Consider the following 27,978-nt stretch of genomic DNA (forward strand, 5'->3'; position numbering starts at 1 on the left):
AGTCGTGGTTTTATTTTGGTACATTTTACTGAAGTGCCCTATTTTTCTACAATAAAAGCATTCTGCTCTATTTGCAGGACATTGTTTGCACCTGTGGGGGGTACTTTTGGCGCCACATCGCTGGCAGGGTTTAATGGCGCCTTTCGCTCCCCCCTGCCTGCCCCCCAAAGTGTACCCTTTTTCCAGGTGCCTCTTTTTTAGCCTTCCGGTGAAGGAGAAGGTTTCCTGAACCAAGGTCTTTTCACCTCGCAGGATTTCTCTGCTGTTCTTTCAGACCTCAGCCTGCCTCACCAGCTGAATAGTTTTATCCAGGATGAGGTCTCTTTCCACTGCAAATGATCCGATATGGATTCATCAGCAACATCCACAACAATACGATTTCTTATCAATGTTGCTTTAAGGTTTCCATACTCACATCCTTCAGCTAGTCCATAAAGGTCATTGATAAAAGCATTGACTGTTTCCCCTGGTTTCTGCTCTCGAGTGTCCCTGCTGTTTTAATAGGCTATTTTAGGGTTTTCCCCTTTGCTTGAGCACTTCACTTTTTTTATTCAACTTGCCTTAATGGAATTGACACTGCTGCTTGAGAGTTCCCTGCGGTTTTGACAGACAGTTTCCCCTTTGAGAACTTCAGTTTATTTATTATCCTTCAGGCTTGGCTGCCTGAATGGAGTGCCCCTGTTTGTTTGGGGGTTTCTTCTTCTGCTTCTCAGCAGTTAGCGCACTTTCAGGGGTTTCCCGTTCTTCAACCTTGTGTTCAGCCCAGTGAAGGATTGCGTTTTTCCCCATTTTGTTTCTTGCACGATTCCTTCAGAAAATTACTTTAAGCCCTTCAAAAGTTTTTAACACCATTCCTCAACCGTCAGCAGTGTAACTCACCCAATCAATGGAATTGATCTGCAGGCAACCACACCCATTCTGTGGAGTTTCTCTCAGCCTCTTCTCAACATCTGCAGTTTTTTCTAGGTGAGGCATTTTCTGCTCGTTGCTTCAAATTTTTCTTCTGGGTGTAATATGTCTGTTGTTTTCAAACCTACTGCTGAGCACCGTGTTATATGTTGGTTCTATAAAGCTACCACCTTATTTAATTGAGCCAAAGATTCTTAGGCTGTAGTAATTAATCTTTATTGCATAACAACTATTACACTCAACACTAGCCAGTGTGAGTCCTCCAAAGCCATTTTATATCTGTTCTAAAGTCTCTCTTACATGTGATCTCTTATGTCATCATTATGGCAGGAGGTATTCTTTACACACTCTCAAGATTAACCCTTTCAGACCCTTAAACTACACTGTTGTTCTTCATGTAAGGTCTACTGTGTCCCTCTTTCCGCTTGCAGGCGAAACAGGCCCATAACACCAGGGAGGCATCGAAGACTGGCGGTGGGATCCCTGATGTGGTCCTTTGACCTCAGCAGAGGATGAGGCTCTGGAGGTAGCGGGGACCCAGGGCAGCCGTGCAATTGCAGACGCTGAGATGGAGACATTGTGATCATGTGTCCTCCACCACACTTCTGGAGATCCACCTGACTCATGGTTGGCATGAGGAGATCGGAACAACCTAACACATAGATATTTGTGTTCTCTATTTGCAGGTCATGGCACTTTGAAGTAAAGGCGTGCTCAGGTCGGGAAAAAGAACCCGACTCGAACCACAGCGGACCCGAGCCCGAGCCGGCTCTAATCTCTCCAATTTTGCCCCAAGCCCGACCCGACCATCCCTTTACTTACCTTCAGACTCGGAACCTCCAGGAAGCTGCAGTGCATGCGTGATGATGTCATAGTGACATCACTCGCTCACTGCACAGACTCAGTTTCATCCCGGACTCCAAGCTCAGGTAAGCTTTTTAATTCCAATACTTACCAGCAGAGCACTTACCATGTGTGTCCAGCCCAACTCGACCCGACCTGACCTGGACTCGGCCCGACCCAGCCCGACCTGAGCCCAAAAGCTGGATCTGAAAGAGGGGCCCGACCCGACCCGAACCCGACACATGTCGTCGGGCCCCGTCGGGTTCGGGTCCGGTAGTAGGCCTTTACTTTGGAGGCAAGCACAGCGGCTGGGATACGTGCCGCTGACCTCTGAGGAGCAGGAGCAGTCTGAGGAATCACCATCACATCATTCCTCTGCACCTTCGACCAGTGCAGATACTTTCATGTCGGTGGTAATGTGTTCAGACTTAAATTCAGGATCACAAGCTGTTGAGAGCACCATCTATGCTCCCAAACAACTGACAAAGGCTGTGTCAGGCAAGGCCACTGACAGTCGGAGGTCTGTGGGTGTCCAGGCCCATGCTGAGCCTCAGGCTGATGACGAACTTCTGATGTCAGCAGCACAGAATATGCTGGTGTTCCAGAGAGAAGTAAGGGAACATTTGGTGGAGATGCCAGAGGCAATGCGTGGCCATGAGCAGATGATGGAGGAGTCCATCCATGCCATGACTGCTGCCACATCTCAGGCCTGTGAGCACATGGCTTTCCCCATTGAGAGGTTAGCGATCCTCATCGAGGTTCATAACCTGCAGATGCATGCAGACCTGCACACCATCGCCTTGGCCATGAGCTCAACACAAAAGTGGCAAGATGAGAGAGCGACGAGGCACCTGGAGTCTCCACCAGGTTCTCGTCCATCTCAGGTTAGCAGGGAGGTGATAGTGAGCCTTGAAAGCGAGGAAAAGCTGACCTCCACTTCTTGGGACTCCCCCAAGTGTGCTCTGAATGTGGACAGCAGCCTCTCAGCCGTGACCTCAGCTCCAGTAGCTGCGACGACTGAGTAGACTACTGCACCTGTGCAGGAACCTCTCAGCACGCCGGGCACATCCAGGCTGCAAGCAGCCAGAGGACGCCCACCAAAGTCATCCCAGGCCAAGGGACAGTCCGATCAGCAGCCTGCCTCCACCTCAGCTGCCAGAGCAGGGCGTCACACCGCGTAGAAGCACACAAAAGCGTATAAAGAAAAGCACCATATACAAGATGCACTGCAGCAACTCACCATGCCTCCTTCGACAGCACCATCCAAACCCGCGACCTCTTCCACCTAGAAGAACAAGGGCAGAACACCACCACCTGCAAATTCCCCTCCAAGCCCCACACCATCTTGACTTGTAAACATATCGCTGTTCCTTCACTGTGGCTGGAACGAACTCCTGGACCTCCCTCCCTAACAGCACGGTGGGTGTACCTGCAGCAAATGGACTGCAGCTCACCACCACCTTCTCAAAGGCAATTAGAGGTGTGCAACAAATGCTAGCATTGCCAGTTTTGCTACATCCCATGAAATGATTAAAAAAAAACCCTAGACACACTTGGGCTTCATGGGTTTATTAATTGTGGCCTTTGCATTGGTTCCTGAAACTGTGCTAATACATGGAGTTCAGATTCATTGCTGTAAATGGCTCATGCTTTCATTGCTGACTTGTGAGATGCAACCTTCACCCTTGCTCCCTCCCTCGGCACAGTGGCACAGTGGTTAGCACCGCAGCCTCACAGTTCCAGCAACCCGGGTTCAATTCTGGGTACTGCCTGTGTGGAGTTTGCAAGTTCTCCCTGTGTCTGCGTGGGTTTCCTCCAGGTGCTCCGGTTTCCTCCACGTGCCAAAGACTTGCAGGTTGATAGGTAAATTGGCCATTATAAATTGTCCCTAGTATAGGTTGGTGGTCGGGAAATACAGTGACAGGTGGGGATGTGGTAGGAATATGGAATTAGTGTAGGATTAGTATAAATGGGTGGTTGATGGTCGGCACAGACTTGGTGGGCCGAAGGGCCTGTTTCAGTGCTGTATCTCTAACTAACTAACTAACTAACTAACTAATGGGCTGCCAATGTTGGCATAGGACGTATTTGGTCAGCATCTCAGATGTTTCAGAATGCGAGGTGAAGTTGGGCGCAAGGCACTGATGTGCGATAGGAAGGAGGCAACAGGCGGAATACAGTGAGGTGAGCCTTTGTTGAATTCACTTTGAGAGGCCATCATGGTGGCAGGAAGTGGGTATCTAAGAGATTGTTTTGTGTTTCCCTTGCGAGTCTCTCAATATCCTATGCAAGGGGTTCAAGATCCAGTGCTGCCTGCTCAGTAATCCCGTCGGTTGAGGACTGGCGATCAATCATGTCCTCTTCGTGCAAGGTCTTCCTCCACTGCTGTGCTAGATTAGACAGAGCAGAACAGACCACCACAATATACGAGACCCTCGCTGAGGCATACTGCAGGGCTTCACCAGATCGATCAAAACACCAGAATCTCATCTTCAGCAGCCCAATGGCCTGCTCGATGGTTGCTCGGGTGGACCTATGGCAAGTGTTGTACCTCTTTTTTGCTGCAGTATGAGGATTCCTCACAAGACGTCAGTAGCCATGTCTTTAATGGGTAGCCATTGTCCCTGAGAATCCATCTCTGAAGGCGAGTGGGGGGCCTGAAAAGCTGTGGCACCTAGGACTGTCGAAGTATGTAGGCACTGTGACTGCTTCCTGGGAAGCGGGCACACACCTGTGGGATGCTCTTCTAGTGGTCACAAACCAATTGTACGTTGATGGAATAGAAGTTCTTCTTGTTGATGAAAGGCACTGGTTGCTCTGTGGGAGTCTTAGAAACCATAGAAATGATAGGGCACAGAAAGAGGCCATTCAGCCCATCGTGTCTGCGCTGGCCGGAAAAACTAGCCGCCCAATCTATTCCCACCTTCTAGCACCTGGTCTGCAGCCTTGCAGCTAACAGCACTTCAGCTGCAAGTCCAGATACCTTTTAAATGAGTTGAGGGTTTCTGCCTCAACCACCAATATGGACAGTGAATTCCAGACACCCACCATCCTCTGGGTGAAAAAGTTTTTCCTCATGTCCCCTCTAATCCTTCTAACAATCACCTTAAATCTGTGCCCACTGGTAATTGACCTCTCTGCTAGGGGAAACAGGTCCTTCCTGTCTACTTTATCTAGGCACCTCATAACTTTGTACACCTCAATTAAGTCACCCCTCAACCTCCTCTGTTCTAAGGAAAACAACCCCAGCCTATCCAATCTTTCCTCATAGCTACAACTTTCAAGCCCTGGCAATATTCTTGAAAGTCTCTTCTGTACTTTCTCCAGAGCAATTATGTCCTTCCTGTAGTGTGGTGACTAGAACTGTATGCAATACTCAGCTGCGGCCTAACCAGCATTTTATACAATTCCAGCAATACATTTTGTATTTGCCTTCATGGCCATATGTGTGCGGTTGATGACACCTTGCACCTGGGGGAATCCAGCAGCCCCAAAGCCAATGGCCCTCAAAACATGACTGCCAGGGTCAGACCGATATCACACACAGTCACCAGCCCTCTTGAATAGGACACTGATTAGCTTCTTGATACAGCAACGGGCTGCTGCCTGGGAGACCCCACACATGTCCCCAGTGGATCCCTGGATAGAACCAGATGCATAAAAATTGAGTGCCACGGTGATCTTTAGGGCCACAGGCATTGGGTGTCCACCGAAGCCCATGGGTCGCAGCTCGTCCTGCATCAAGGTGCATAAGTCTGTGACAGCCTCCCTAGCAAGCCGTAATCTTCCCTGACACTGCCACTCCGACATTTGCAGGTAGTTAAGATGAGTCCGGTAAATTCTCTGGAGCGGTTAGATCCGTCTTGGCATGGCCAGCTGCCACTGCTCTCTTATTGAAGCTTCATGGATGTGCCCGGCCAAATCCTGGCCTTTCCTCCCTCTGAGTCGCTACTGCATGGCATGGGGAACCACAAAGCTGATTTCTGCCTCTCCGATGCGCTGTTCTTGGAGAGATGAACTTACTTTGGGACCTTCCCATTGCTACTCCGTTCTGAATACGCGCTAATGTCCCTCAGCGCCCAGCCTTGCAAACAGAACACCACCCAAGACTATGCCCACCCTTACTTCCGGAAAGGCGCCCACCATTGCAGAGAGCCAGCACCCGAGACTGCGCCCACCCTTACACCCAAAACTGCGCCACCCTTGCAGCCAAGACTATGCCCATCCTTGCAGAGAGCCCAGCACCTGAGACTGCGTCCACTCTTTGACCTGAGAGTGCGCCCATCCTTACACTTGAGACTGCGTCCACCCTTGCAAAAGTCCCAGCACCATAGGCTGACAATGGCCTCCGCTCCCACCTCATCCCCTATCCACTGCTCACCATGGCTGCCTTCCCACAGCAGCACTGCCTCGTCTCTGTGCCACCCCCTTTAAATGGCCGGAGATCTGAAGGCACATGATCCCCATGCACCCCTGACTAAATTTGAAATCTCCCCGCCCACCCCCCAATAAAACTGGGTTTGATTTAATGCAAAAGCATTCGAATTAACAGTTCACCAATTCAAATTGCAACACCTTGGAGCTTCCCAGCCAGACAAAATTCGGAACTGATGTCACAATGTCGGGTTTCCAGGCTAGCATGTCCACCCTGATTTTTCGTACCCCACTCCCGCTCCTGCTGGCTGAATAAAATCTAGCCCAATATGTGCCCAGCCAGCTCCCACAAACAGCAATGTGACAATTAGCAGATAATCTGCTTTAGAGATCAATATTGGCTACCTATGGGATGTGCCAGAGAGCAATTTAATCTAATTATTTCCAACTCCAAATCTTCTCTTTGATTCCTGATATCCACATTAATAATTGATATTGCTAACGACAGAACAAATTCTAAAGCTTCTTGTTCCAACTGCCCAACTAAATGAAGCCACATGCAGTGTTATGGCTCTCACCTCTCTAACTTTGTCACTGTTGTCATGCTCATGGAGTGAACAGTGATGAAATATGAAATGAACTGGAGGAATTATGAAATAAAAGTTAACTGTCGAACTAAGCTACAAGAAAATGGACACTTTGCTACCTGGCAACATGGAGGGGGAGGTCAGATGATTCTCTCCTGTTTTGCCAATCAACATGTTTGTCTGTTGACGATGGGACCATTATTAACGTCTGGAATTGCCTTGAGGGGACATATTGTGTATGTAAAACAGCCCATCCCACGCTAGTAACTCCTGTCATCAAAAATTGGACTAGCAAATGCTTTTGCACAAAGCCAAGGCAAAAATAATCGGTGTGAAATAACACATATTTCTCAAAATGGACCACATTCAGACGCCATTATGTAACAATGGTCCCCACATCCTAGGACACTCTATGAATACCCCAAGGGAGAGTGTCTTGAGTCACCTGACTAAAACCAAAACCTTCCAAGTTTTTACCTTAAAAGTAGTAACTGCTCTGGGAGAGGGAGTCAAAAAGCAATTTCCAGCCAGAGAAGCTGTGAGATCCATCCAGCTGAGCAATAAGCCCTGCCGCCATCATCTTTAAATTGCTGAGGCAGAGACTGCAAGGTGACCTTGAAAATGTCCCATCTGAAAAATTGAACCAGGATTTCCCCCACTAACTTTGGACTGAGTTTTAACGAAAGGAGCCTGTGACACTTCATCAGTTCCAAGACAAGTAACTTTCAGGTCTTCAACGCTGTTAAAAATTCCTACCAGAAAACAATGAAGTAATGGATGTATTGTTCTAAGCTGAAGCACAGTCAAACGAACAACACTCTGATGATGCCGAACTAAATACCTATGCTTAGCAGATGTTTTCTTGCATGCCAAAGAAGCTCAAACAAGATTTCTGCTTTGAGGAAGTGTCAAGCAGTGAAGAAAAAGCAGCTCAGAGGTTTCAACGACCTTCAGTGGCATTCCTGAAAGCTGTGCATATCTTATCCAGCACAAATGCATCTGTTGATGATCAATTTCAACTTATTTGATGTGATTCTTAGCTTTGACAAGAACTGTAGGCTGGATTCCTGGTTATAAAAGCATTGCAAGAAAAGCAGATTGTAATTTGCTTGTGCTGCAGTTTTGGAACTCTGTGGAATGCAGAATACCCCCGTCCCCGCATGCCTCCCCACCCCACCACCTTGCAAGGCTAGCACGATGCTGTCTGACAATTCCAACAAACTCTGTGGATGGGGAAAGAGTTGTGTCGAAACATAGACAGGTGTTCACAGCACAGGGATAGGGAATGAAGAAAGAGACTGTTTTTTTTATTCTTTCATGGGATGTGGGTTTCGTTGGCAAGGCCAACATTTGTTGCCCATCCCTAATTGCCCTTGATAACTTAGTGGTTTGCTGGGCCATTTCAGAGAGCAGTTAAAGGTCAACCGCATTGCTGTGGGTCTGGAGTCACATGTATGCCAGAGCAGATAAAGACAGCAGATTTCCTTCCCTGAAGGACAGTTGCAGGTTGCTCCATGCTCACATTCAAACACTGACTTCAGTGAATATTCTGTTTATATTCCTATTGTAAAAATATTTGTTGTGAACTCTCAGCACATGGTGCAGGAAACATTCACAGGCACATAATGAAAGCAATTATCCAGGAAAAAAAAAATAGGTTACAAACTCCCACCATCACCCATCCAATTGTCCCTGGCTGCAAAGGTAAAAATTATCATTGAGCTAATCTGAACACCTGACCTGAATCACCCATGGATTAAGTAGTAAATTAAAGCCACACATGTGCTTGTTAGCAATTTAATAACTCTAAATGCATGACTGGATGCTGTGCAGGTTTTAGTACAATTCCATAGTGAGATGACATTTGATTTGGGTCATCATGACCCAAACTGAATGCAGTCAGAGTTCTGCTGTCTAGATGAAGCTTTCGACTCTCTCTTGCAACTTTTTGTTTCCGATGAAGGCCAGTCACAGCAGTAGGAACCAGGATTGCAATTATTGTTTAACACTGTTCAGTCATAGTGCCTTTCCATATCTACATAAACTGTTTAAAATGCCAACTATCAAGTGTTGATTTCTTAAAATGTTTAGTCTGAAGCAAGAGTCCACTTCAGTTGTTATGCTACCTTATCTTTCAGATGCTGACAAGTCTGCTGCAGATTTCTAGCATTTCGGTTTCTATTTTGTCCTTTAATTACTGCAAATCGCTTGCACAAACTAGTTTCGCCAAGCAAATGGCAGATGCTACATCTTATAATAAATGTAAATTCATTTGTCAGAATTCTATATTGTTGCAGCGCGTGTCTTGCTGTACAAAGAGTAACTTACTGACTCCTCAAATTTGCCCAACTATTTCAAACATCTGAACTGGTTACACACTGCTATAACCAATTTCTCATGTGTCTGCCAATAATCCATAATGAGAAGCCTTTAAGAACATGAGACTTAAGCTGTTTGGGAAATTAAAGTTCAAATGATATGATGACCTGCATTCATCCATTAGCTATCTAAGTGCAAAGCTCAACTTAACTAATATTTTATTTCCAGATGAATGTGATATTATTGCTATTTCAAATATAATTTAGTTTACACAGTTTTCAGCCCAATGACTGAAGAGATTCTCATTCATTGCTTACCTTCCACTCACTTCAACTGTTTTTTCTGCACCATTTGGTAAGAAAACCAGTATGTTCACTGTTCCAGGCAATACATTTTCTTTCATGTCTCCAGGATTCTGCTCATTATGTTTAACTCTACAATTTTGGGTAGCAGTGAGGATCCTGCGTGGAGCTGGCTGAGGTGGTGGTAGTGGAGCTCGACCCTTCATTCTAGTGAAAAAACAAAAACATTTATAAATCCAAAGAATAATATACAAAATTAAATTCCAAAATAGTAATATCTGTGTGTACTTTTATTTTACAAGCAATGAACCAGAAGTCTACACAAACTTTTTCCCAATCACCTGATTGCTAGTTGTAGTATGGCAGCTTGCCGCTCATATCAGTCTGTGATAGTTTGCCTGAGTTTTGCCCATTGTCTGTCACAGTGGAACTAGAAACACATGTTACAAGTTTTCTTTCTGACCAATTAAGTGCATACACTCATTGAGAAGAATATAATTATGGCCAACATTGACCAACACTGGATTTTACATAAATGTGGCTGTAGAGTGAGGCAAGAAGCATAATAAGTAACAAATCAAATGTAATCATTCTGAAGACAATCATCTTTGATGCTAGAGCTGGAAAATAGTTTTACTTGTCACCAACATCAGGGTACTTGGTCATAGAGCTCACCAGTGTTGAATATACCATTGCTTTTTAATAAGTAACTTACAATGTCATAAAAAATGGCTATGTAAACTACACACTTTAAAAAACTAAATTACTTGTGTTCAATTTTAAAATAATTAATTTGAAGTTTCATTCTTCTAGCCAATATTGGCACTTTCATTAAATTAATTATTGAAACATGAAAATTATTACATTTTAACATTTTTGTAAACAAACAACTACAAATGAGACAGTGGCCTACACATTGGATTGTGCAGCACCTATTTTCCAGGGTAAAAAACAAGCAATGAAAGGTTCAATTTGTTTTTTGTGCTCAGTCCATGCCATCAAGCACTATGGGCTGGATCTTATGGGCCCCACGCAAGGTGGGATTGGAGACGGGGGGGGTGGGCACAGAGAATCATGACGAGTAAAGGGGGGGGGGGGGGGGCGGCAGAGAGCCACGCAATCTTACTGGGAATGCCAGATAGGCCGAAAACAACCTTCTTGCTCAGAGGCCAATTGAGGCCCTTAAGTGGCCAGTTAACAGGCTGTGCGGGACACTGAAAATAAACCAGATGATTGCTGCGGGGTGGGGGCGGGGGAACGAAAAGGCCAAGGTTGGGTTCCCCACTTGCCTTTTCCGCCCGGCGCTGGGAGACCCGCCTCCTACACAAAATCCAGCCCTATATATCAAACTGGTTAGGGAGCCCCAGCACGGTCCAGAGTGCCTGTCTGAAACTAACATTAGACCCAAGGTCTATGCAAAGGGAGGTCCAAATTTTTCAGGCCCCTTTGGAAAATTGGATCATGACTGATAGCAGCATGCATTGTGCAAGCTGAAGCCAGTTTGCTCAGATCTTAAAGCAGCCAAACCAGCAGACCTTAAAAGGAAAGCTGGAGGCTACCCTGCCAAAAAAAAAATAAGGTAAAGAAAAATGTTACTTACCTGAATGTGGAGCCACGGGAAACTGGACTGGTCACCATTGACCCACCTCCTGATCTCCCACCCATCCTCCGCCCCACCCCCCCAGACTTACTGTATCCCTAATGTTGGGGACTCTCTGGCTGACATTCCGCCTCTTTGTGACCTAGGCACCAACTAGCAACAACCAGAATGCCAGTTGCGTTCTGATGCTGCAAGAGGGCTAATTTTGCCTGCATCAGTTCCAGCGAGGCATTTGTTTTCACCATTGGGTTCATCATTAAACTCAGGCACAAACCAATTTCTAGGCCAGTATCTCAAAACTAGTGACCTTATCCTTACCACCAAATAAAACCAGAAGAAGAAGGTCCTCTTTCTCCCAGTTACAAGCACAAAAGAGGCATACAATTTAAAAGAACATGTGCCAGGTCACTGAAATATGGTTTCCCATGAGACAACAGTAGCACACAAAGTACTGTTAAGATTTGAAGAAAATGTTCATCTTTTTGTCCACCTGAAAAAGATTACAGATTCAGGGGATGAGCTAATTACCAGACATAACTTCATTCCCACCATTGGTCCTGGGCAAACTTCTATTACTAAAATTGATTCCCACTTAATCTGAAAAAAAATCAAATTTTGTACAAAATTATCTTTCAGCCAAAGTTTCCATCTTTAGCAAAGGGAGGTTTATAGTCTAAACAGACTACATTTATTTGTAACTTTCAAAATTGGAGACTATTTCATGTCAGCCACTCTCAATTTTGAACGAGTAGACATATGTGGCTACAAATAAGTGTGAATCTTTTGAAGTCACCAGTTAATCTCCTCAGCATTGCTTAATGGGAACTCAAGATGAGGAGTACTTTTCAGGTCAAGCGGGGTTAATGGATAAAAAGGGGAAAACAGTGAAGGGGACAGGGGAAGGTGAAGGGGGGAGCCATGGAAAGGTGGAGATCAACATTAGTCTCAGCAAGGTTGGGGTTGAGTTTGACTTAGCATGTGTGGTGGAGGATAGCACCATTTTTGCATCAGCTGTAGAGGAGTTCAGGGATGTTCTCTTGCATATTTTTTGAGATTAGTTAATTACTTTTGCTCTAGCTGGCCTTGTCACATAACAATGTGCCGCATAACTTATGCTAACAATGTGAATGTTGTGGCCACATACTGTTGTATTATATTATACGAAACAGATAATTTTAATCTGAACTCTAAAATGTTATGATGATATCTAAAACACCTGGCATCTGTGGAGTGCAACCCTTAAGTGAAACAGAGTTGCAACACAGAGGGCACAGAGGCAGTGACAAAATAGTATTGCACCTCGCTCTTGTAAATGTGGAGGACTTCGTCACCAATGCACAATTCTTATTGTTAGGGGAAAGTGAATGCTCCTACCCCATGCTCTCCTAATTTTAAACCATAAATGTTCAGATTTTTGAAGTTGGAAGGAGGTCCAGACTAGATTATAAATATACAATGCCTGACTGCAAACTTGAAACAGGATGAGACTACCTGTTGGAGATTATCACCTTCCAGTATCAATCAACTGGAGACAGACCGCAAACCAGATTCCTCACCTCGACTGTCAGTTTCACATCGATGCATACCAGCAGAAACTACTTAGAAACATACAAAAGTAGCAGTATGACTGAAACCAAACTTGCTCATTCAAAAGGGACAAAGGTTTGCTTTCAATTCTAGATTGGCAATTATACGAAGTGTTTGTATAGTTTGATGCATCAGTATGAAGAGAAAATAGGTTTGATTGAATGCCTCATAGGCAAACAGAATTATTGACTGTAAAAGCACCATCTATAACAATCTATAACTTTGAGTCAAAGCAAATCTCAACACATGTTCTTTTTTCTTTTCTTTCTTTTGGGCCTCCTTATCTCGAGAGACAATGGGTAAGCGCCTGGAGGTGGTCAGTGATGTGTGGAGCAAAGCCTGGAGTGGCTATAAAGGCCAATTCTAGAGTGACAGGCTCTTCCACAGGTGCTGCAGAGAAATTTGTTTGTCGGGGCTGTTGCACAGTTGGCTCTCCCCTTGCGCCTCTGTCTTTTTTCCTGCGAACTACTAAGTCTCTTCGACTCACCACATTTTAGCCCTGTCTTTATGGCTGCCCACCAGCTCTGGCGATCGCTGGCAACTGACTCCCACGACTTGTGATCAATGTCACAGGATTTCATGTCGCGTTTGCAGACGTCTTTAAAGCGGAGACGTGGACGGCCGGTGGGTCTGATACCAGTGGCGAGCTCGCTGTACAATGTGTCTTTGGGGATCCTGCCATCTTCCACGCGGTTCACATGGCCAAGCCATCTCAAGCGCCGCTGACTCAGTAGTGTGTACAAGCTGGGGATGTTGGCCGCCTCGAGGACTTCTGTGTTGGAGTCAACACATGTATAGAATCAATTATTGACTAGGAACTACAACCATAGTTCATCTTAACTGTAGAACTTTCAACATGGCAACAAGTTATTGGGGTTCCGAAGAAGGGTCACTGACCCGAAACGTTAACTCTGCTTCTCTTTCCACAGATGCTGCCAGACTTGCTGAGTGATTCCAGCATGTCTTGTTTTTGTTTCAGATTTCCAGCATCCGCAGTATTTTGCTTTTATAACAAGTTATTAATGTTCCACTGGGTCTTTTATCCAAAATGTTACCGAAATAGTTCAGTTGATTTTGAACTAATGCTAGCCTTAACCCCAGCAAAAACATCGGCCGGAATTTCCAAGCTCGCTGTCGATCTCAGCGATGAGCTTCAAAAGCAGCAGGGTGCATGCACACGACATTCCCCGCAGAGCCGCCGCGATATTTCGCACGGCAGCTCATTTACGTGTCTGGGGCAGACCGCCCGCACCCAATGACATAATCCCCCACCAGTGTTCCGCCTCACATTGCCAACCAGAAATCCAGAAGGCGCAGGAGGTCTGGCCATTGGCCAGAATATTAGAGCGGGACGGCCATCACGACAAGATAGGTCTTTATTCATGTAATTTAAATAAATTTAAATATTTTAATTGGGTTCCCGTCGTCGAGCGGCAGGGTAGGGCAGGGGAGGGGGGCCAAAAGGCCTCACTGCCGCCACTAATATGGGGCCGGGACTTCCCGGCGTTGAGGGCTGTAGCGGGCCTTTTTCTGGGACCCCTGCCACGACCCCCGACTTTGGGGTGCTGGTAAAATCTAGTCCATCACCTTTCCTATTTAAAAAAAAGTAGCAGAATAAACTAGGCTGGAAAGATGGAGTTAGGGACTTTTCTTACCTAAGAAATCTCACTGGCGTTTCTTTTGTAGTATATAATATTTTTCCTATTTCATAAATAATTATATTAAAGAATCTATATTGCTCATTACAGTTATTAGAGGCTGAAAGCTGTGCTTCACTGATAGAGGTACCAACAAATCTTGTAGTATTATACATGCTTTACAACATGTCGTGTGCATGCCAACTCCTGTAATATGCAGTGAAACAAAATTAGATTTCTTTTCAAAAAGTGGTACAGCAGAACCTCAGTTCAATAACATGAATCAACTGTGGGCGTCACCTGTCCATGACATCCACTGCTGGAATAAAACAAATCATACAGAATATAGAGTATTTGTATGCTTAATATATTTGTCTGAATTTCTCCTCTTAGTTCTTTGCCAGAGCATGAACACATTTAAGACATTTAACCCTTTCATGTTCAGAGTTTGTATGCTAGTATCCCATGGCATTATATTCTTTCAAACAGCAACATTAGCTGAAATGTTTTTCAATGATGCAGCTTATCTCAGGGTTCACATACTACTGATAAAATGTTCAAGACTGCTGCCCAGTTTAGGATTTTATCTGAATCCAGGTGGATTGTGCATTGTAAAACATTCAGCTTATTTGTTATCATAAACATTTCTTATGAATTATGTTGAGACAGTAACACAAACAAGGTAGAAGCAGCAAGAGGTTGCAGCAATAAGGATAGAAACAGACAGAAAATCCAAAAACAGTGTCCGAAGAGAGCACCAACTTTCTCAGTCTTCACAATATTAACAAAATTGCTTGTGTAGCAAGAATGACTGAATGAGAGCTAAAATTATGTTGATAAATTAAGTGCACAAGTGTACATATGCACCTTTTAATGTACGAGCAAATCTACTATAGCGCTATTTTGTGGCAAGTCAAGTACCTCTCCGATTTTTGTACATCTCTGATCTCATTTGTCACTTTTCCTTGCCCATCTCGTTGTTTCGAAATTGAATTCTATGTCCTAGGATGCCTTTCTCTCGCCCGGATCTTTTGTTACCATCTCTCGGTAAGCAGATTGGTTCTCCTGTCTCTACGCCTATATTTTCTCTCCCTCCTTCTACTTTTTCCGGATTGGTCTATATCTCTCGTCTCTCTGTTCCTGCACCCCCTTTAGAATTGTACCCTTTACTTTAAATTGCCTGTCCTCACTCTTCCTACCACAATGAATCACTTCACACTTCTCTGCATTAAACTTCATGTGCCATGTGTCCGCCCTTTCCACCAGCCTATCTATGTCCTCTTGAAGTCTATCACTATCTTCCTCACAGTTCACAATACTTCCAAGCTTTGTGTCGTCTGCAAGGTGTCCTTTCCACCTGTTCAATTGAACAAATAAAAAAATCTCCTCTGCTCCCTGTGCGTCCAACTCCTGAGGAAGACTTTAACTGCCCACTTGACCAGTCTCTGCCAGATTGGTAGGGTTAAAATTACCCCCAGTGACAAAGTTTACTATTGTACAAATGAAAGGTGTTCCAAGTGCACATTTCAACAATGCTCTGACGTTTTTGTGTGTGTGAGCGGAAGGAAAAGAGAGGAAGGCAGACAGACACAGACTAACAGATAGACAGGACAAAGCAGCAGATTAGAACAGTGACCTATTGTCTCTGAGACGTCCAGATAGGAATGACAGGCTCTCCATCTGTTAACTCTAAGGGCTGAATTTTGTTCAGTTCCCAACATCGGGCTCCATGGCGGGGGGTGCCGGAACATCACAGCGGGACTGGCCGCCACGGAGCCTGAGGCCGGGATTGCCGGGCCCGATCTTCCCAGCAGCGGTGGCGAGGCTCCGTGGCGGCCCCTCTGCCACTCGGCAACGGGACCCAACTTTAAACATTTAAATGGGGTGTTTGCATGCATTAAAACCTAACCCAAAGCAATCATACCAGCAGTTCCGGATCCTCAGTGCAACGGGCGGCAGTCACACGTCTTCCCTTTCCCATCCAGGGAAAGCGGCGCCACCATGGTAGGGAAAGGGGGAACCCAGCATTATTAGTGTAGTGGAGGAGGCAACTCTGCATTTATAGTGTTGGGGGGAGGGGGGAAGATGTAAACTCTGCACTTTGTGCAGTTGAGGGGAGAAGGAGTCAACTCTGCAATGTTAGTGTGGCGGGGAACTGGGCAAACATTTGTTTTCAGTGTAGTGGGGGGGGGTGCAACTCTGCATTCTCTAGGCAGGGCTGGCAGCCCTTTAAAAATGGCGCCACTGCCTATGCAGAGCCAGCTAACGCTGTTTGAGGCATCGCCGAGGCCGTCCTGCCGTGTGATTGGTGGGGGGCGGCCACTCTGCATATGGTAATGAGCTGCCAGGCTCAATATCGTGGCGGCACACGGCCCATGCATGCCGGAGGCCATTTCTTTCGCCTGCCGCCGCTCCTGGTGGCAGGAAAACAAAATCCAGCCTGAGGTCTTTTCACATGAAATTATTTTGGCCAATCTCAGCCCAGTCCCTCGCAAGAATAATTTGGAACTAATTGCCAATTTTACTCAGAGACTGCAAGATCTGAGTGGAGAACAGAAAGTGTTGTGTGACATAGTACTGGGAACCCTTGAGACTAGGGCACAGTACAAGCAGCGACAGGGTATCCAAGCATAAATATTCCTGAATCTTCGAAAGCACAAAAATTCTATTATCTATCTCTGTTTAAAAAAAAAATAATAAGAGAACCAAACAAAAGAAACCTGAGCAATATTTCTGCTCAGTGTTATATTGGCCTGGATTTTGCAGTCAGTGGCAGAGGAACGGTGCTTGTCTTTCTCCACGCTGACAGTTGTCTACAGACTCTTTGTGTGCTTCTGAGCATGAACTATTGTTACAGGGCATCTATAGGGGATCTATAGCTTCTGTGAGCAGAGCAAAAAAAAGCTAAGCTTCTCAACCAGATTGAAAAATTCTCACTAAGACACACAGAGTCCAAACCATGAAGTATAAAACAGGAGATAAAAATGTCATTTAAATTATGTACGGAAGGAGAAATATACATGGAATTAAGGAGGATAGATAAAAGAGGCAGACAGAAAAAGTAAAAAGAAAAAATTTTCTGTGAGGGAATGAGATTCCACAATTGTAAAATTAATCTTTCAGGGTCAAAAAGATTGTTCAGCACTAATTATCCCTTATCACGGTGTTAAAAACTCATTTATTCCTGAATGCACCAGCCCTGACTTTTTCAACTGTTGTTAGTGCAGAGCTAGTGGACAAGTACCTCAAGTTCACACTGTTGCATGAAATTCAGTGCCAAGCCTATCAGTGAGGAATGCAACACCACACTCAGTGGACAGGCAGGGTATCACTGACAGCAACTTCAAGATGTGCGTGTTTAACTGCTCCTGTGCAAACACTGGAAGTCATGGACCGAACTACCCTATTATAATGGTGAATGCTATTACCCTCACCATTAGACCTATCGCAAAATCTGACCCAATATTAAATGTGTTTTATAGTACAGCACTGTACTCCCAATTTCACCAGATGCCATTTATCCATCACTTTTTTCTCAACTATTTAATTAAAAAGTTTTTTAACATCTATATGCAAACGAATCATGAACGGAATATGATTTGCAAAATCTAACAGTTGCCTTAACACATACAGTCATAGAGTTATACAGCAAGGAAACAGGCCTTTTGGCCCATTGTGCTGGCCATCAAGCACCTATCTATTCTAATCCCGTTTTCTGGCACTTGGCCCATAGCCTTGTATGCTATGGCATTTCAAGTGCTCATCCAAATGTTGTGAAGGTTCCTGCCTCTACCACCCCTTCAGGCAGTGTGTTCCAGATTCCAATCACCCTCTGGGTGAAAACATTTTTCCTCAAATCCCCTCTAAATCTCCTGCAGCTTACCTTAAATCTATTCCCCCTGGTTATTGACAACGCCACTAAGGGAAAAAGTTTCTTCCTATCTACCCTATCAATGCCCCTCATAATTTTGTATACCTCAGTCAGGTCCCCCCTCAGCCTTCTCTGCTCTAAGGAAAACATCCCTAGTGTATCCAGTCTCTCTTCATAGCTGAAATGCTCCAGCCCAGGCAACATCCTGGTGAATCTCCTCTGCACCTTCTCCAGTGCAATCACATCCTTCCTATAGTGTGTCGACCAGAACTGTACACAGTACTCCAGCTGTGGCCGAACTAGCGTTTTATACAGCTCCATTATAACCTCCTTGTTCTTATATTCAATGCCTCAGCTAATAAAGGCAAGTATCCCATATGTCTTCCTAACCACCTTATCTACCTGTGCTGCTGCCTTCAGTGCTCTATGGACAAGTACACCAAGGTCCTTCTGATCCTCTGTACTTCCTAGGGTCTTACCACCCATTGTATATTCCCTTGCCTTGTTGGTCCTCCCAAAATGCATAACCTCACACTTCTCAGGATTAGATTCCATTTGCCACTGCTCTGCCCATCTTACCAGCCCATCTATATTGTCCTATAATCTAAGGCTTTCCTCCTCACTATGACACCACCAATTTTCATGTCATCTGCGAACTTATTGATCATACCTCCTATATTCACATCTAAATCATTAATGTACACTACAAACAGCAAGGGACCCAGCACCGAGCCCTTGGTACATATAGTAAATGGAATTAAGTCTGTACTATTTTGGCTGCACAATACATCAATATTAAGTCAATGAAGCATGTAAATATTTAACTTTACCATGTCCATTTTAGTAGAACAGTGCTAATAAGGTAATTACACAGATTCCTGCATTATCTTTGTAATTCATAATTATGTTCCAGTTAAAGCAGCACTACTAGATAATGGCAGCAATGTTATTGATTCAGCCAGAGAAACAGAATTTGTTCCTTATGTAGAAGTACACCAATGTATGGAGCACTTGAGACATCTTACTGGTACAAATATTGATCAGAGCATGTTATTTCACATGCATTGTATTTAAATAAAAAGCTGCTCTAAGAAATAGAAGTGGCATTGTTAACATTAATTGACAAGCAAACTTAGGTACTTCTGAACAATTTAAAATAAAGATATCCCCTCCCCACAAATTAAGTCCCATTACACTGCATTGTTCTTCAGCTGAGTGTGGCACATGATCTACTTCAAGGCTGTTTCTTCTGCCTGTCACTAGGTGGTATTCAAGAGTAGCTAAGAACTGGATATTGATTTTCCACACCCATTCCTGAAAAGAGCATGGCAGGAATGGATAAAGTTTCATTTGACTGTAAAATTATGCAACAATGCAGGAAGAGTACCGATTAACTTATCTGAACAAATTTGCCGTAGCATTAAATGCCAGCCGCGGCAGTTGGTACTACCCTTGTCTGAGGTAGAAAGTTGTGGATTCAAGTTTCTTTCCATTCCAGGACTTGAACATAAAAATCTAGGCTGACACTCCAGTGAAGTACTGAGGGAATGCCCCACTGTTGGAGGTGCCATCTTTTGGATGAGATGTTAAACTGAGGCTCCAACAACTCTCTAAGGTGGACATAAAAGATCTCATGGCACTATTTCAAAGAACAGGGGAGCTATTCCTGGTTTTCTGGCCATCATGTATCCCTCAATCAACATCACAAAAAACAGATTATCTGCTAATCATAACATTGATTTTTGTATGTACTTGCTCTGCACAAATTGGCTGCTGCATTTCCTACATTACAACAGTGACCACACTACAAATGTACTTCATTGGCTGTAAGGTGCTTTAGGATATCATGAGGTCACAAGAGGGACAATATAAATGCAAGTCTTTCCTTTTTCTTTTTCTAAATAGGGTCACAAACTTACTTTTTATTTTATCATTTCCATCAATGGCTGATAGCACGTGCCAATGAGATTTAGAAAGAGATGTCAAATCATCTGTCACACAAAACTGCAGCCATCACAGCTGGATGAATCAATTCCTTGTTGTTGTTAAATGGAGCACAATTTAAAATAAAGTGATAATTTAGGAGAAAAGAGACACTGACATTGTCAAGTTGCTCCTATAGAATCAACTGCGCAGATCTAGACACTGCATCCACATGCCAAATAATCGGCTTCCGAAGCAGATCTTCTCACAAATTAAGGATGGCACCCAGTCTCAAGGAAGACAGAGTAAATGTTTTAAGGACACTGAAGGCTTCATAAAAAGGGGACAAATAGACATCGGTGTGTGGGAGGAACTTGCCACAAACTGTACCATGTGGCAGTGCCTCATCCAACAAGCCGTAACACAAAAAACTGACCGCATAAACTCTGCTGCGGAGAAGCAACAAAACTGAAAGGAGAGCAGAACCCTGGTTTGAGAACCCCCTTCCTCAGGGCAACTCGTGTCCTCTCTGTCCAAAGACCTGTGGCTCCAAGATTGGCCTGCTGAGTCACCTGAGGTCAGACAAAACATGAAGCCTGACAGATGTCATTCTCATTTTGATGGATCAGTAAGAACAACAATAGAATTATGCTTCCTATCAGATAATAATGTCTACATTAAGGGCAGTCAGCGGAGTCTGCCAAGCAGACTTTGCTTCTGTCTCGACTGGAATTTGGTGACATCAGCCAGCTCGAAATTGGGTGGGAGGGGGTGGGTTGGAGGAAATTAAAAGTCATTCCTTGTATATTCACATATCTTGCATGCAATTTTCAAATCAGACAGTTGCTCCCAAGCATTTCCAGGTATTCTGCCAGTTTAAAAGTTACATGCTGAATGATCTAATGAGATAATCTGAGCACCAAGTGACACAACATGCAATCACTGTTGTCTGCACAAAAAAACCTTGCCAACACACTCCAGGGTTTTAAGAAACATAGAAAGATTGACAGCACAGAAGGAGGTTGTTCAGCCAATCATGAGTTTTATTATTTTTATATTAATCCTAGGTGTTAACAAGAACCTTTTACACTGATTTGAAAAACAGTCACATGCAAACCATAACATTAGCATATATAGTATACATATATATAGCTATAAACATAGCACATTCTATTCAAAGATTGCTAATTATTCTGCAAGGAAACTAAAAAAGAAACTTGCAGCTACTGAAACACAGCATAATGCTATCACACAGCATAATGCTATCACACAGCATAATGCTATCACATGCATCTTACAGAAACTAACCTCATGGAAAGTTGAACAATTGTATTTCAACTAAATGCTGGCTTTTATTTTGAGCAAGATGTTCTCAACTCAAAGAATGCAGAGCCAACAACAAAACTCACCATCCTAAATAAAACATGTAATGCATTGAAAATATCTCAACATTACAGGAATAGGTTTGGAAAAACACATGACATTGATTCAGCTATTACTCTACACGTGAACAAGCCACAGAGGCGCCATTGTATTCCACCAACCACAATGACCGTACAAGTAAATCAAAGTGCCCTTTCCCACATAATACCAAATTTCTGTTAAAGATAGGAAACTTGGTAGTAATCTCTCAAAATTTTAATTTTAAACCTTACCCAATTTTGATCTTATCCACATTCTATAATCACCTCAAAATGAACCAAGACAGTCAGATTTGCAATCTCGTTAATTCATTTGTGCCCATCATAAAAAAGCATTGTAGAGATAAATATAACAGGATAGTGTAGGCTGTGTTAATGCACAGTACAGCCAGACATTTCAAGAAGGAGCTTCAGCAGAAAAAGCAAGGGGGAAAAATTCGATTAGGTCCGATATCGGGCACGATCCCCACACTCGGACCCACTGAGGCAAGCAGCACACAAACTTTGTGTTTTCAATCAGGACTCATGCCTAACATTGAGAAGCTCCACCTCACCCTCACACACTTACCAATGCTGTCAACCTCACACACACCTCTCTCAGCTTCCACATACCACCAGCTATTCAGCTTTGGGAGATACATCACCCAAGCACATTGCAACACACTCACTGACATTCTTCCCTCTGTCTTGAAGGGCAAGGTTACACATAATAACCACAGGGAGAAGCAGAGAATCAGCAGGGACAGGGACAGGCACACCTGTATTTACTGAGTCCTTTGCAGGAGATGGTGCTTCGCATCATGGGGCCAGCTGTGACTGAGGCCATTGTATCCAGCGTCACCGGAAACATTCAGGATGATGGCATACACCTGCCTTATGCCCCTTCTCAAATTCCACCTCACCCTCATCCTGCTATCTGGCATAAAGTGCACAGTGAGATGGAGTGAACATGGACCTCTTGCTTTCCACCCCACCCCATTTCCCTCATCACAACCCTTCTGCATCTATGGGGTTTCAGATTTGCCAGTGCAGCCTCATCATGAAGGTCCAACCTCTGATGAAGAAGCACCATCACTTGATCTGACACTCACAGCCACTAGCTCAGATACCAGCACTGCGCATATTTAAGAGGGTAGAATAGAGTTGGGATCGGCACATTGTAAGTCATCGGACATCCTTTCCAGCAAGAAAGTGGTGGCCAACTCCATGAGAACACTTGCAGATCCACTCGTGATTTAGTGTCTGATAGTTGGTGTCTCAGCTTCGATTGCAACACAGACAGAAGCCAGCCAACATCTCAGTGCTTCAGTGAAAGCTCAGACCGAGGTTACAAGATCCATGCTTGGTGCCATGCAACCTGCTGTCCTCTCTTAAGATGGCAGGATTCATCCTCCCACTACTGCCACTCAGCCACTGTCCTTCCTGTTGCTTGTCAGCCAGCCAGCCCTGACTGCTGTCACCCATGCTGAGGTGGTGCCATCAAACGCCATGCTCTCAAGGCACAGGGCTGCTCAAGGTCTTCCTACAAGGTTTTTTCCGTAGTCTCCCCCAATGAAAGTCAGCAGCCTTCCACCAGCCATGCTACAGCCACTGGGATAGTACTGCAAAGGAGCATTAGGCCAGGCAAAGGCACCTGCAAGATAGGCACTAAGGGAATGCATAATGGTGAATAGTTCCGTTTTATTAAATTAGTATAAATGTTTTTGGATAAAGCTGCTACGGAATGGTTTTTTGTGGTGGCTTTTATTTCAAGATTTTGGCCAAAAGGACACTGTGATGGTCCGTAAAAAGGATGGAAAGGTGGGGAATTGTGGAGCAAAGATGATGTGGGGATGAAATTTCAGGGTAACTGGAGTCTGAGTAGCTACTCAAGGACAGCCCCTCTGCAGCAAATGAACTCCAGGTGCCTCTTCCCTTCCTCCTCCTCCTCCTGAGGTGCCCTCCAAAGGCCTGGTGGCAAGGGCTGTGCCCTTATGAGAGTGAGGTTGTGGAAGACACAGCAGACCTCCATATACTTGGAGGAATGCTCTGAGCGAGTACTGGAGGGCTCCCTCCAAGTGGTCCATGGCAGCAGAACCACTGTTTCAGAATGCCGATGGTTTGCTCCACGATGTTCCTAGTGGCAGCATGGCTCTCATTGTAAGTGCATTCACACATGGTTGAGTGGTGGAGGGGAGTAATGAGCCAGGTGCAGAGCATGTATCCCTTGTTTCCCAGCAGCCAGCCTTTGGTTTGGCGTGGTGGCGTATATATGGTGAGTACAGCTGACTGGTGCAGGATAACTGCACCGTGGCTGCTGCCAGGGTAGCGGGCATTCACTGATAGGATCTTGTAGGTATGGTTAGATACCAATTGCATGTTCACGGACTGGTAGCCCTTGCAGTACATCTCCCCGGTGGGGTCTACAGAGTCATGTGCGTGCAGCTGATGACACCCTGTACGACTGGGAATCCCACAAGCCTGGCAAAGCCACATGCCCACTCCTCCTGCTTCTCTCTGGTAAGAGAGAAGATGAAGTCTCCTCTCCTTCTATACAGGGACTCTGTCACCTCCCTGATACAGCGATGCACAGCGAACTGTGAAATATTGGAAATGTCCGCTGGCATAGAAAATGAGGGCCATGGTTATCTTCCCGGCCACTGGTAGTGCCATCCTCACCCTGCTGTGTGGCTGTAAGCCGTGTTGTAGGAGGTGGCACAGTTCAGTCACCACAATATTTTCAAGCTCCCTGCATCACTTCCGTTGGGTGTGATGTAATCGTGCATTGCAATTCCCACACCTACTAATGGACCTTAGCTAAATTTTAACAGCAAAACAGGGCAGATATCGTTGCCAACTACAAATTTAAATACTGCAGAAGACTTCAATCAACATTATGGGAACTTCACACATACTTACAACACAATTCATTTGAGATAAATATTCCATTTTCAAAAAATTGTTGTTACACAAACCTGCAAATGACTCACCATCCACATACTGCAAGTAGGGTCATTAAGAAAAAAGCCATAAATCAAGCAAGCAGCAGAGGTCCGTAGTGTTGACTGACAGTAACCATATTGCATGGCTTCATTCTAAGTGACGGAGATATTCACTGGACCTCACCTGATACCTGGTTAAATGAGAATGTCACCTGCAATCCAGAGTTGGTGGGTGTCATTCCTGACCTCGATTCAGATCTTCAGTGCCCTGTTTGTGGCAACTATCTCAAAGATGAATGATTGCCCAACAGCAATGATTAGTTCAATCTTCTTAGCTCCAGTTATTGTTGTTACATCTGTGCTGCTGTCAAAAGCAACTGCTAATTCCCAGCAGTCACCGCTGACAGCACATAGGAAATGCTTTCAGTCTGATGACATTTTGCTTAGAAAAACAGTTGTGAATATCAGATGCTTAAAAACTCAAATAGGCATCACTTTAGCTATTTTAAATCATTCCTGACATTACTGGAGCCTAGGTTATTTTTGACCTTCCCTGGAAACTTTATATTTTGTAAACAAACATTATGTAAATTACAATCAGATGAAAAGGAGCACTTAGTTACAAGAATGGCCTCATTATATTTGGCAGAGATTTTGAAGCCAACTTATAATTCAAGTATTCTGTTAATACGAAGAGTCAAACTCAAAGTCAAATTAACTTTGCTGAAGAAAGAGTTCTTGAAGATGCAGTCAAAGAAAAGATTTGGAATGCTCCACAGAATAGAACCTCACCCACAGGAGTATTACAAATGTACCTTACTCCGCTGATGAAGATACTACTAAATGTTCCGTGTATAAACCTGATCAAACAACTGTCCTCAAACTTCAGTTAAAGAACTGAAGGTAAGTAAACTTTAAGAATTGGACAACATTGGTGTAATTGAAGAATATTATAGTGCCATCAATGGTGAACAGGAACACTTTATAAAACACCACAAAAAGTATTGGAGAAACTTTGATAATTAATTTCTAACAAAATGAATAGAAACAATGTTTCAGTGAACACTGGCTGACATAATTCCTTGTACGAGTCATTCGCATAACGGTTGGAATTCAAAGTTCCTTTCTCAAGGTCTAAGTGGGCGTGGTTAAAATAAAAATGGAATTCAACAAGCATAACTGAAATATGATTACCAAAGCCTAGCAACTGAATATTTTATAACTGAGCACAGCTCGACAACTATGGAAGGAAAGTGGGTGGGCAGATGTGTTTTCAGCAGCTATCAAGTATCAGTTATAAAACATGATTTATTTGCTTATTATCCAGATCATCACTTTTCATAACATTGGGCTGGTCACAGATGGAAGGACAACTTTGCTCATGGATCACTCAAGGCTCCAGTAAGCCTGCACACATCGGGAAAGCTTTGATAGGGGCCAGGTGAATCAGCATGGAGCATCAAGGGAGTCTCCCAGCATGTTTTAAAAAGGAGCAGCAGTGAGGGAGAATCCTCAGTTAGCATGGAGGACCAAGGCAGTAACTCAGCGTGTTTAACATGGAGTGGCAGTAAGGGAGAATCCCCAGTCAGCGCAGAGAACCGAGGGGGAGTCGTCTAGCACAAACACCAGTGGATCCTCGGAATTCTGATAGAGTATCGTCAACATTGGCGTCAGAGTGAATACACAGGAGCACAGAGGGTGAGTAAATCGGATGAGTAAACAGCAAGTAATTTCTTTCTTTCTTTAACAAAAGTTGTCTTCAAACAGAGAGCGCGGAGATAAGGGAGCGTAAGGTGAGTAGCTGGTGAGGTTTTTTTAAATTTGAAAAGAGTGGGAGCTGAGAGTCAGAGCGGAGAGTTGAAAAGAGCAGTTCTTTTTCTCTCTAAACTAGGAAACTGTACCTTGCTCTCATCTTAATTTACTAAATTAGTAACTTAAACTAGATAAACCAACTAATTAATAGAATTAAAATAATCGATCCAATGAAAAAAAATTAACGAACGAACTGATCAAATAAATAAATAAATACGGTTAGACAAGGCATGGCATGTAGTGTGCCATAGCTACAGCATGTGGGAAAATCATGTTTAACTAACTTGAACATGAAGAGGTAACAGAGAAGGCTGATGAGGGCAATGCTGTTGATGTGGTGTATATGTACTTCCGAAAGGCATTTGATACAGAGCCACACAACAGACTTGTGAGCAAAGTTATAGCTCATGGAATAAATGGGACAGTAGCAACATGGATACAAAATTGGTTGAGTGACAAGAAACAAAAAGTAGTGGTGAATGGATGTTTTTCAAGCTGTAGGAAGGTTTGTAGTGAAGTTCCCCAGGGGTCAGTGTTGGGACCCTTGCTTTTCCTGATATAAATTAAGGCTGCGTTTGCTGACAACACAACCACTAGGTGGTGCAGTTCTGGCACATGGACAAATGCAGCCTCATCCACTGAAATGTCACTGTCTGCGACGACTCAGGCAGCTGCCAGTAATAAAGATGGCGCTGCTCAATTTGTCACAAAAAACAAATTAAGCCCAAACTCCTTCAATGGCTGCGATTGCCACCTCCATCCCACCCCCAACCAGAACCCCCTCCCTCCTGCCATCGTGCTTCTCTTCGCCGATCCCTCACAGGTCCACCTGCTTGCCGCTCACTCTCCCCTCGCCACTGCCTCCCCTCAGCCACTCGCTCCTGCCCTTGCCGCTTCCCTCCTCTCGGCCATTCACTCCCGTTTTGCCCCATCACCCCTTAGCCGCCTGCTCCCCGCCTTGCCTCTTCGGCGACTCATTCCCCACCTCCCGCCGCTTCTTCGGTTGGCACCGTGAGGAGCAATCGGCCGAGGGGGGAAGGGCGAGAGCGGAAATAAGCAGCCGAGGGGGGAAAGCGGCGAGGGCGGGAGCAAGTGGTTAAGGGAAGGCAGTGGCGAGGCAGGATGGAGTGGGAAACTGAAAGCGGCAATTGAAGCAGGGATATTGGAGGGAGTGGGGTACTGTTCGGGGGAAAGGAGCCGGCGATCACGGCTATTGAGGGGTGAGGACGTCATTGTGTGGTGACATAAGTGCGCGCATGCATTCTGGCAAGCTGGCAAATGTTCGGAAGCACTGATGACATCCACGATCACTCAGCGCATGCTCTGCATTGTCAGGAGTCACTTTGATATATTAATAACCTAGGCCTTTGTGTACAAGGCACAATTTCAAAGTTTGCAGATGATACGAAACTTGGAAGCATTGTGAACTGTGAGGAGGATAGTGTAGAATTTCAAAAGGACATAGACAACTTGGTGGAATGGGCAGACAGGTGGCTGATGATGTTCAATGCAGAGAAATGTGAAGTGATACATTTTGGTAGGAAGAACATGGAGATACAATATAAAAGAAAGGCTACAATTCTAAAGGGGCTGCAGGAGTAGAGGGACCTGGGTGTATCTGTGCATAAGTCATTGAAGGTGGCCAGACAGGTTGAGAGCGCAGTTAATAAAGTATGCAGTGGCCTAGGCTTTATTGCTTTATTAATAGAGACATAGAGTACAAGAGCAAGGTGGTTATGTTGAACTTGTATAAGACACTAGTTTGGTTCAGCTGCGGTATTGCATCCAGTTTTGGGCGTCGCACTTTAGGAAGGATGTGAAGGTGTTAGAGAGGGTGCAGAAAAGATTCAAGAGACTGGCTCCAGGGATGAA

At 44.6% G+C, this 27,978-nt stretch overlaps 1 protein-coding gene across 8 annotated transcripts in view; it reads right to left on the minus strand.

The window, feature by feature from the left end:
- The window catches only part of cobl (cordon-bleu WH2 repeat protein), a 559,613-nt gene that overhangs the window by 408,967 nt on the left and 122,668 nt on the right, over positions 1 to 27,978 (minus strand). For 7 of the 8 annotated variants that reach the window (XM_068011045.1, XM_068011049.1, XM_068011098.1 and 4 more), the window contains exon 3: positions 9,350 to 9,541. In XM_068011045.1, the coding sequence (XP_067867146.1) occupies positions 9,350 to 9,541 (192 nt within the window). Of the gene's footprint in view, positions 1 to 9,349; positions 9,542 to 9,675; positions 9,755 to 27,978 lie in introns of those variants that run through there. The other variant, XM_068011057.1, reaches the window with a different exon arrangement.

This window comes from Heterodontus francisci, chromosome 2, assembly GCF_036365525.1.
Source record: "Heterodontus francisci isolate sHetFra1 chromosome 2, sHetFra1.hap1, whole genome shotgun sequence".
NCBI lineage: Eukaryota > Metazoa > Chordata > Chondrichthyes > Heterodontiformes > Heterodontidae > Heterodontus > Heterodontus francisci.